Source organism: Macrobrachium rosenbergii, chromosome 51, assembly GCF_040412425.1.
Source record: "Macrobrachium rosenbergii isolate ZJJX-2024 chromosome 51, ASM4041242v1, whole genome shotgun sequence".
NCBI lineage: Eukaryota > Metazoa > Arthropoda > Malacostraca > Decapoda > Palaemonidae > Macrobrachium > Macrobrachium rosenbergii.
Window position 1 is genome coordinate 30,217,177 of NC_089791.1, and position 11,708 is coordinate 30,228,884.

The 11,708-nt window shown below is 41.6% G+C and overlaps 1 protein-coding gene across 4 annotated transcripts in view; it reads left to right on the forward strand.

Moving 5' to 3' along the window:
- The window catches only part of LOC136833237 (thymidine phosphorylase-like), a 33,338-nt gene that overhangs the window by 18,843 nt on the left and 2,787 nt on the right, over positions 1-11,708 (forward strand). For all 4 annotated transcript variants that reach the window (XM_067095121.1, XM_067095120.1, XM_067095123.1 and 1 more), the window contains 2 exons: positions 9,820-9,922; positions 11,592-11,707. In XM_067095121.1, coding sequence (XP_066951222.1) covers positions 9,820-9,922; positions 11,592-11,707 — 219 coding nt within the window. The remainder of the gene's footprint in view (positions 1-9,819; positions 9,923-11,591; position 11,708) is intronic.

An 11,708-nucleotide genomic window follows, 5' to 3' on the forward strand; every position in this document is an offset into this window, starting at 1 on the left:
CACACACACACACACACACACACACACACACACATATATATATATATATATATATATATATATATATATATATATATATATATATATATATATATATATATATATGTATGTATGTATGTATATATATATTTTTACAAATATTACTGCTGTTCGCCCTCGTAACTTTTGATTGTAAAAATATCAGCCTGACTGAGACCGGGAAAAGACATTGTCTATATAGGTGCGTCTTCAGTTCAAAACCTTAACGTCCGTTGGAGAAGGATAGGTAGCATTTAGCCATTTTTCCCCTATAGGAAAATTCCCATATCAGCCTTAAAAATAGGTGGTCCTAAGGCCCTTTTTCCTTTCTACCTGTCTCATGGCGAATGTTTTGAAAACAAGAACGTGGACACCTGGTGGGACTGTTCTGACCTAGGCTCGGTCAGGGAACGACAGAGAGAGAACCAAGCTTTCGGAGAGATAACACGTCCAGTTGGACCTCTTCCCCCTTTCTTTGTCTATTATTCTATTAGTGAAGTGAAGAAACAATTGCAAGAACTCCACGTCGGTCGTTGATGCGCACAACGTTCGTCCTAAGGTAAAGTCGCTTTTTTGTTCAAAACTTCGCCCATTCTTTTTATCCTTTGTTTTCTGTATTTCAAATTTCCTTTGTTCCCCTTCAGCCACCACTTACGGTATATGTGTTCACGAAGTCTAGATTAAGTCAAATTATTTTATTGTTAGCTTCAACCCCATTATTCCAGTAAAATACCTAGGATTTAGGTAAGCAAAATCAGGTTAAATCTCGATGTGTTTTTGTATGCCTCAAGCGTCCGAATGTTTGGGAGAACCGTTGCGTTTAAAATCAAATTCATCTCAAATATTCTTTGTTAAGGTTAATAACCCTTAACTGGCGACCTTTGGCTAATTAACGTCTGTCTTTGAGGTTAACTTTTGGCTTCAAGTGACAGGTTACGTGTAATCTTGGTTTGCAGGGCCGTAAAATTTACGTAAATTGAATAATACATGATCAACCAAGACTCCTCACACATAACATTGGCGACCTTATGAGAATCTAAAGTACATTTTAGAGAAAGAATCTGGAGAAAAGGAAATTAAAATTACATTAATTCCAAAAATAAAAGTCAGATAGCGAACCCCATTTCATTCTTCCAAACAAGGAACCAGGCATAATAATAAGCAGTAAAGAGAATAGTTATAATAACAAGTGTAGCGAGAATTAGCGTAGGAAAGGGTGCGCCGAGAGCAGAGTCATAATTTATAACGTCTAAGACAAGGACATTACCGTGTTCGGATCGTGAGTCAAGTCGTTCAAGTAACGAATTCAAAGGCCGAATCGCGGAGCCCAGTTCATGTACACAAAGTAATTTAGAAATCGCGTCGGCAATTCCGATCGTTATTGTTTGCATATAGCGGAATCATTCAAAACCGTGTCAGTGAAGTAGCAAACGAACTGAAATAGTAATTTTACAATAAAGGTACCGTTCAACAACGTAAATTTACGCAGGCAAGCCAGCATTTCTCTTTTCATTCTTTTTGTGTAATGTCCGGGTGAGGAATACGATAACAAAAGACACAAAGTTGTTTGGTAATTTCGTTTTCCATCCTTAACGAAACGCTATGCATGATTGGTATATTTAAAGTAAAATCTGGATACCTGCATTTGTTTCGTTGTTTGAATTTGTGCTAAAAAAGAAAATACCCGCCATTGGTTGTTTTGAAATTGTTCGAACTGTTTGTGAGAGAACGGCCATTTTGGGGTTTCCTTCGCAGGCCGAGGTTGTTTTGAAATTTAGGCCTAACGGGACCTTGGCCGCCATCTCAAAGACCTTGTTATTGTGACCTCTGCCGAGAGCCACTCTTGGGGGCATTTTTTTTCCCCCTTCAGAGCGTAGTGAACCCACCTCGCAATATCTTAGCTAGGAAAACCCAAAAGATAATTTAGGCAGGGAAAGTTAGGCCTTAGTTAGGAGTAATAACAAGTTCCTATACGAATACCTACTATAAAATCATATAAAGAAAATTTAAAATTTTTACGATAAACTTTTGTGACGCGGCTCCCGGAAAATTAAGATAATAAAGTAATCCCTAAGGAAGCCAAGACGACGCATCTATATCATTTTATTAAGATCCATGCCATTGTGCATGTATAAAATCTTTGTTTACATGTTCTCAAGCAGCAAGAAATTCGCTGATTGAAAATTCTCTCTCTCTCTCTCTCTCTCTCTCTCTCTCTCTCTCTCTCTCTCTCTCTCTCTCTCTCTCTCTCATCATTCAAGTAAGCATTCCTAACCTAAGTGTACGTGACCTCTTCAAAGAAAGAACGGCCGACACTAGGCTAATTAATTCGAATACAATAAACCAAACAAAAGAAACACCTCTGTCCCACAATAGATGAGGACAAGTTAAGAGTAATTACGATATAGTGATAAACTGTCGGTCACGAGTGAGGCCTGCTATCCAGACCGAAGCAAACAGTAGTTTTCACCCTCTGAAAAAAGAAGGGGCCAGCCGTTGCCGGTACTGGGACCAGCCACTCACGAGGATCTTTAAGAAAAAAAAAAAAAAAAAAAAACCCAAATTCACTTTATTCCACAGTGCCAATAATTTGCAGCACTCATCACTGGAATAGCTTACTTCTCTATCTCTCTCTCTCTCTCTCTCTTTTACCTTCCCTTTCTCTCTCATTCGATTGTTGCACTCTGCAGGGGGTGTAGAGTGCCTTTCCTCCCATATAGCCTAGTTGGACTCCAGTAGAGGGTCCCTAGGAACACATTGGCACCATAAGTGCCACCAAGCAAGAATCCAGAAAAATAAATAAAACAAAACCAAAAGGGAACACAGAAGAGAAAGTTCTTCTGAACCTAACCTGCACCAGTGCCTAGGGATACTGAGTGCCACCAGTGTGACCTGTACACGGCACACCCAAACTACAGTGCCACCTTTTTGAAAGGGTGCCACGTCATTATTGAAGAGACACTCGCTGCCCAAGCACGCGCCCAGTCGACCGGTTAGACGCCCTTCCCCCACCAGAACCATGGCAGCAGAGCATTATAAAACTTTCCTGGGGCTGGGGACGGCGGCAGGTCTCACCGCTCTGAACTTACCACCTGGGTTAAGGAGCAAGTGGACGACTTGGCCAAGCGGGAGAAGGAAGAAAGACTGAGCAGAGGAAGTATGAAGCCGAGCAAAGGCAGTATGAAGAGGAAAGAGAAGAAAGAAGGAGACAGCATGAGTTAGCCTGCAAGGAAACTGAGTTAGCCCTAAAGGAGAAGGAGCTCGAGCTTGAGAGAGCGAAAATGGAGAATGCCGGCTATGGCTAGCCATCAAGCCTCCAGTCCTACACCTGCTGCATCAAACGCTCCAATTTCGAGCATCAATTCCCTAGTCCCCAAGTGGACTGAGGACGAGCCAGAAGCATGGCTGGAGGAGATCGAGGCTCTTTTCGATAACTACAGCACCACGGAGACGGAGAGAGCCTTAATACTAGCCAAGCATATGGAGGGAAAAGCCAGGCAGCGCCGCTCACTGGAGAAGAGCCAGAGAGGCAACATGGCGGAAGTTCGAGAGTCATTACCAAGGCCTACGAGATAACCCCAGAGAAATGGAGACAACGGTTCCGAGGTCTTGCCAAGGAAGTCGGCTGGTCTTGGACGGAATGGGCATGTCACAAAACCCAGTCCGCACGCGCTGGTTCGACTCCTTGGCCTGCACGACGTTTGAGGATCTCTTCAATCGGACCATGCTAGAAGACCTTTTCCAATGTGTGCCAGGGCCCCTTGCAGTATATCTTAACGATAAACAGCCCTCCACACTTATGGAAGCTTGTCGCATGGCTGATTCATGGAAACCTTCAATCAGTCGCATAGCACCTCTCAGAAGCGAATCATCCCTCCGGCCTACCTCTCGAACTCCACTCGCCCAAGAATGGACTGCCTAGTAGGACGACCCTATGCAACTATTGCAAGAAGGGGGCCACGCTGAAGCTGAGTGCCGATACAAACTCGGCACTAATAAGCAGCCTAACCCTACCAGCCAGAACTCCGCTCCCGATTCACCCGCTCAGCCTCTCCTCCAACAGTTACTGCAGGCCACCGAGCCCATCCAAAAGGCCCGTGCAGATCCTGTGGGGCTGCTAGCCACTACAATGCTGGATCTCCGGCCTGTCCACATCATGTCCCCACCACCAAATTTGTCAACCTAATCAGCACTTCATTTTCTGCTGCTGGTCCGCACCGGATCCTTTACCCCCGAGAGACTGGAAACCCAGTTCATCTCGGTGGCCCTCTTCAGAGCACTAGCCTGCCAGTGACCCTTCCGGTCACAGTAGACACTGCGGCAGACATTAGCCTGATCACTAGGGCCCAAGTGCCAGCCAGTGCCATGGTTGACGAAGAAACGAGGGTGGGAAATGAAGTGGATAGAGGGCCACACCATCACCGTTCCTACGGTCCAACTCCAGGTTATGACACCTTGGGGCACGATACCCCACCGCCTCGGCGTGGTAGGTGGAATTCGGCCCGGAGTGGCCTTCTTGTTGGGTCGGGATCTTCTCTGCGGAAGCCCGTCACCAACGCCACTCCGCAGCCACGTTACCTCCTCCACGGAAACCCCAGTTGTAACTCCCAAAAATGACAAACCTCCACCTTCCGCCCACCAAAGTGGTCCGCGGAAGGGGCGCCACCCAACCTATTTCAGGCCTAGCCTCTCCAATCGCGAAGGGCTGGCCCACCAAGAGGTCCTCCCCTCCGCGAAGAGAGATTCAGGAGGAGCAGTACCGCTGCAGGACGTGCAAGCGGGCAGACCACTCCACAAATTGGGAGGGCTGCCCGAGCAAGCAACGCCCAGCGGGCGCCCGAACAAAACTCACGGAGAGGCTACGATCTCCTGCTGGGGCAGGAATCTCTGCCGCAGCCAAACCCAAGTCGTCCGAGAGGTATTGCACCTCCGGACCCCTTGTCAGGCATGCCTGACCCTCAACTGCTGCCAGTGCCACTTGCGAGCACTGAGCAGTGCCAGACTCCGTCCGCCACGGACGTTGAGCTACCAATGGAAAAGGCCCTATGCCGGGTCTAAATCATGAGGCTTAATCCTCCTCCGGGAGATTTAGGATTCCCCATGCAGTTGATCATTGCGACTGGAGAGCCTCCAGCACCCAAACCTTCTTCTTCGCAAAATTTGACTACAGGGGATGAACCCTGGAGGATCGAAATGGTACCCCTCCTCGGAAGACCAGGAACTGGCATCCTCGGACGCAGGAGTCGAGATCGCTCTCGCTCGGTTGTCGCAGCAGCCGGAGTAGGGAGTCCTCCCCAGCTTTTGCAGTTGCCCCTGACTTCGCGCCCGCTAGCCCTTCTGGCCTGTCCCGGAGTCGGTGCTCTCATCACCTGCTAGGCCAGCTACTGATAGGCCTTGGAGGAAACCGAAGAAGAAGAAGAAGGGGCGGAAGAGAGCCCAGTAGTTGCCGAGCTATAAGCTCCTCCTGGCACTAGTGCCCTCTCGGCACAGTGCCCTAACATCTAAGAGTGATCCTGGCCCTTGCCCAGAGAAGGTAGCCAGTGTGATCTCTTCCTTTTATTTGTACCTAGCCTAGGCCACCTTAAAGTACAGTACATCAATTTAGTAACCTTGTTCTTTCCACTTACCACCGAGCCGCAGTAATCATGTAAGTAGCCTAACTAATTTCAGTAATCTCAACTATTGTGAAACGAGCCACGATGCTCGTGACACGCATGGCCTAAGACCTCAGTGAGGCACCCATTTATCATATGAGGCAACCCTCATGAATTAACTAGTAAATTTTAATTGTATTAAACATAAACCATGTTGTAATTTAGTTAGAATATTAACTCTTATGTTGGTGCTACGGTCGGGTTAGGATAGGTTAGGCTAGGGAATATCATAGAACGTACCCACTAGGCTAGGTCTAAAACACATCATGATTGTAGGAGGTAGCCTATAATAACCGTGAGCACCTTCTAGTACTATTAGAATTAGGTTAAGTAGTGATTATAGCTCATATCCTATCTAGGGTTAGGTAGTTCTGTAGCTAGGTAGGCTAACCAGGACTAATCTGCTCAGGGGAAGGAGAGTAACCTACGAGAGGCTTAACAGCTTGCTTAGTATAGACCTTCACGCCCGAAAAGGGAGTGAAGGCCCTCTTAAGGGGGGGAGCTTTTACAAATATTACTGCTGTTCGCCCTCGTAACTTTTGATTGTAAAAATATCAGCCTGACTGAGACCGGGAAAAGACATTGTCTATATAGGTGCGTCTTCAGTTCAAAACCTTACCGTCCGTTGGAGAAGGATAGGTAGCATTTAGCCATTTTTCCCCTATAGGAAAATTCCCATATCAGCCTTAAAAATAGGTGGTCCTAAGGCCCTTTTTCCTTTCTACCTGTCTCATGGCGAATGTTTTGAAAACAAGAACGTGGACACCTGGTGGGACTGTTCTGACCTAGGCTCGGTCAGGAACGACAGAGAGAGAAACCAAGCTTGGAGAGATAACACGTCCAGTTGGACCTCTTCCCCCTTTCTTTGTCTATTATTCTATTAGTGAAGTGAAGAAACAATTGCAAGAACTCCACGTCGGTCGTTGATGCGCACAACGCTCGTCCCTAAGGTAAAGTCGCTTTTGTTCAAAACTTAGCCCATTCTTTTATCCTTTGTTTTCTGTATTTCAAATTTCCTTTGTTCCCCTTCAGCCACCACTTACGGTATATGTGTTCACGAAGTCTAGATTAAGTCAAATTATTTTATTGTTAGCTTCAACCCCATTATTCCAGTAAAATACCTAGGATTTAGGGTAAGCAAAATCAGGTTAAATCTCGATGCTTTTGTATGCCTCGCGTCCGAATGTTTGGGAGAACCGTTGCGTTTAAAATCAAATTCATCTCAAATATTCTTTGTTAAGGTTAATAACCCTTAACTGGCGACCTTTGGCTAATTAACGTCTGTCTTTGAGGTTAACTTTTGGCTTCAAGTGACAGGTTACGTGTAATCTTGGTTTGCAGGGCCGTAAAATTTACGTAAATTGAATAATACATGATCAACCAAGACTCCTCACACGTAACAATAATATATATATATATATATATATATATATATATATATATATATATATATATATATATATATATATATATATATATATATATATATATATATATATATATATATATATATATATATATATATATATATATATATAATATAACTGTGGAACAATCTCTTCCGAGGACATTGTGCAATTGAAAATTCAAAAGCTAACGAGAAGATGCAATGCGTTACTACCCTAAAGTGATCCACCTCGTATTTTACTAATTTATTTATATTTTTATCTATTTATTTATTAATTCGTTAATTTATCTTTCTCTCTTCTAATAACTGATATTTTCTCTCTATATCTCCTGTTGAATTCTGTTCCTTCTTTCATATGAACACCATTTCCTTGGAAGCTTGAATTTCAAGTCTATATTGAATTGAATTGAATATAGAATTTAGGCCACAGGCCAAGCGCTGGGACCTATGAGATCATTCCGCGCTGAATCAGAAATTGACAGTAAAAGGTTTGAAAGGTGTAACGGGAAAACCTCACAGCAGGTTGCACCATGAATCAATTGTTAAGAGAGGGTGGAAAGTAAGATGGAAGAAAGAGAATATGAAAGGAGGTACAGTAAAAGGAACGAAAGGGGGTTGCAGAGAAATATGTAGTATATAGAGAGAGATTTTGAGAACCTGCCTGATTCTCCTTCTCAGTCTGGACTCAGATTGAGAAGGAGAATTGAGAAGGTTCTCAAAAGTTCTCTTTTGTATATATATATATTTCTAAAAATACATATTTACATCGACACCACTGTGGATTTCTTCACTAATAATAATAATAATAATAATAATAATAATGTAAGCTAGGCTGTACCCCCAAGAAGCCATTTAAACCTGAAGCTTGCAGGCAGTGGTAGAAACGTCTAGTCTCACCTACTATTAAAAAAAAAAATAGTCAACAAGTTGCCAGCTATTAAGGGTCATCAGCTACCAGCCATCTGGTTTGACCGGTGTGCCGAGCAAGGATGGAACAGGATGCGTCTCATCAGGATTTTGCAGCTCCTGCTGCTGCGTTGCTGCAGGGCTGTGATGAAGGATTCTGCCCTTGGAGTGGCGTCCTGTGACTATCTATCTATTTATAGATATATATAAATATATACAGTATATATACATATATATAAATATATACGTGTATAACTGAATCACAAAAATATGGAACATGAATATATATAAATGAAGACAAAATCCACGAAGGAAAGAGAAACAGTGGAGTACTGCAAGGCAAGGCCTTTCGACTTCTTGTCCTTTACGTAGCAGACTCAGTAAAGGACAAGAAGTCGAAAGGCCTTGCAGTATTCCGTTGTTTCTCTTTCCTTCGTGGATTTTGTCTATTTATACACATATACCTATATATCTACGAAGAGATCAGTTATTAAAGAACAAGAGAATAAATTAACAAATTATTATATAGATAAAAATGCAGCATCATGTTAAAATACAAACAGAATTGCCTCAGGGTAGTAATGCATTTTATCTTCGCTTGAATTTTGAGTTTCAAATGCACAGCATCATAAGAGAGACTGTTCCACAACCCAAGGGTGTGAGGAATTAAAGAATAAAAATATATATTATTTCAAATGTTGATTTGCAATCAAGAATAGCACTTGGAATTCTAGACGAATTTAAAGCACTTTCAATGAAAAGATCTGGGTGGAGGGAGTAAAGGGGGAGATCCAATGTCCTACAGTCCTAGACCTACAAACAGTCGCACTTTGGCTTTTGTTACTGTTTAACTTCGTTTGTAACATTCGCTAATTTCATGCAAAGAAAAACAAAGACAGGGTCAAGAGTATATATAGTATATATAATAAACGCGAGCTAAAAATAAATTCTCTCTCTCTCTCTCTCTCTCTCTCTCTCTCTCTCTCTCTCTCTCTCTCTCTCTCTCTCTCTCTCTCTCTCTCTCATGCTCCCAACTTTTAATTTCTCAGTGTAGTTTTTGAAAACATGTAAAATGATTTTGTGGGAAGAAAATATGGAAGGGTTACTAATAATGTAATCTGTATACACCAAAAAAAAATGGGAAAAAAATTGCAAAGACAAATGGATTCATATTTGACCAATGCAGATAAAAAAAAAAAAAAAAACAGATGAATGCCACTTACGGGAATTAATTGAATACGCATTGATATACAGGCACAACTTCAGCAGTGGTATAATCCATCACAATCTAAAATAGCCTGTGATTTATAACTGAAAGATGACCAATATATACATTAAAATATGTACCAATATATCTCAAAGATGGAACCGTTTTCTTTGACGAAAACTCTCGTTTTCTTTAGACTCAAGTGAAAGGCGGGACTTCTTTATCCGTATATTGACCCCTGGCAAAATCCTACCCTTTGGCATCCAAAGGTCTCCTAAAACTGCTATACAACAACTAGATGGATCATTCAAAGTAAACAGAACATTAAATGCAAAGGAATCGCCTACACGAAGATCTAGTTTGTTTATTAATATACTTTTTTGACTGATGAATATATAAAAGGGTATGAATAATGCAATACAGGTGAGATGATTTGAGAAATTTACCGAGATAGTGTGAAATTTACCATCTTTTATGATTTTACTTTTATCCCTAGGGGGCTGATACTAAACACATTACTCTGTGGAGCTTCCGCCATATAAGTATTCCTGGAGTAGGGACAAATACTGTATATGAAATGTGGTAAAAGTGTTGTCTAATTGTTAATCAAATACTAACTACAACAGGGAGTTCCAACTGCTGTGGCGGAGTCTCTCTGCGGCCCCATGCCCGATTATCAGATGCTGCCTTCTGCTAAGTACGTTACCCCAGTGCCAGCCCACTCTACAGGTAAGCATACAGCCAATTCGACAGGTTACTTTTCAGGTTGTTGAAACTTAAGAAGCTTTAGACAGGCTCTTGCTGTTAGCTTTTAAAGATACTCATTTTAATTTCATGCATTAAATACGAAAAAAGTAGTAATTCTGTAAATTTACAGGAACATCAAGCAAATAATTTAAGAATTTTTGTCAAGAAATAAAAATGGCTTTATTCAGAGAATAAGTGACCTGACTTTTGGCAAACTGTTACTTCACCTTTCTCTTTGACAGTACATTACAGTACACCAGTTTTGGTCTGGAGTATATGAAAAAAAAATCTAAAATCTTGTAAATACTGAGATAAATGGAGAGATTACTTTTGTGCAAATTCAAGGGACGCTACTTACTAGTTTCTGCAAAATTCCAGTACTCTAGCATCCATTCATTAAAAAAAATACCAGAGTTTTGCAGCCAATGCCATGATAATCTATATAATTTACTGAACTATGTTACACATTATTCATAATTTGCAATCATTCACATGAAACATGCCAAAAACTGATAACTAATAAACTATCCATAAAGATGGTGATGATGATGATGTCATTTTAGATGGGTGATGACCATATATGAAACCTCAATTATTATTATTATACTAGAGGCAAATGCATGGGCCAAACACCTCAGACAGTCTTGATAAACAGCTCCAGAATTTTGTACTACTAGCATTATTTTCTTGTTTTTACTTATCTCTGCGCTGTTACGGGGGCCTATGGAAATCCTCTAATAAATATGGTACCTGCATTATATAACACAGATATAACTTATTTAAAATCCCTTTAACACACAAATCCCAAAATAAGTTTTGTTAGGAGGCTCAGATCATTTTGAGCGCTCATACATACAAAACACAACCACGAAGGTGAAATGCAATAATAATTTCAGATGAACCAACAAAGAACTATGTTGGGAGGTTTGTTAGAAAGAACCCTCGATAGCATTATAATTAGTAAAATAAATCCACTTTCAGTAATATGATATGATTTTTTTCCGAGTCTAAAATCATTATGTTTGGTCAGCACAGTAATCAGATAGGACCTCTTCAGTACTTCAACTGATGATCATCAGTCAGTGAGCCCCACCCACCCTCACTGACATATTAGCTCTTGTAATAATTTGTGAAGCAAACATGGGTTAGCTACTTCACCCTTTAAATCAATACAGTACTGCACTTTGAAATTCGCAACAGACCCTGTGCCCCTTACCAACTGACCATGCAGCATCTGACTTTAACCCTTTTCCTGTACAGTACTCAAATCCCACCTGTAAATGTGACATTTTGTGGGGCGACAGTGGGGTTCTCTCTACAAAGGAGTAGTATTTGGAGGCCCAGGGAGCAACCTTTAGCAACAGGCCAGTAATGCCTGAACACTGATGGGCCACGTGTATTAAAGTTGATGGAGATCATGTTAAAAAAAACAATCCACCAAGAACTGTCTTTCTCCTGTGATGGTTTCTGGTTGAAGCTGAGAACTTTTTGAATAATTCTTGCACTTAAAAGAATTTCATATCTCACCATAGTTTGACAATGAAGAATAATGATCTTTTGAATGAGTCGGTTCTTGTCAAAATGTAAGAACTCAATTCCTTTTTAGTTTCAATATACTATCCATATTAAACTGACTAATTGTTGTCTCAAGGACTGTTAGTCGATGTGGACTCCTTGAAGCTAGCCATGTTATCTCTAGCACTTGGGGCAGGACGGACGAAAGTCGGTGACCCTGTAAACCATGCTGTTGGCATTGTTCTCCTAAAGG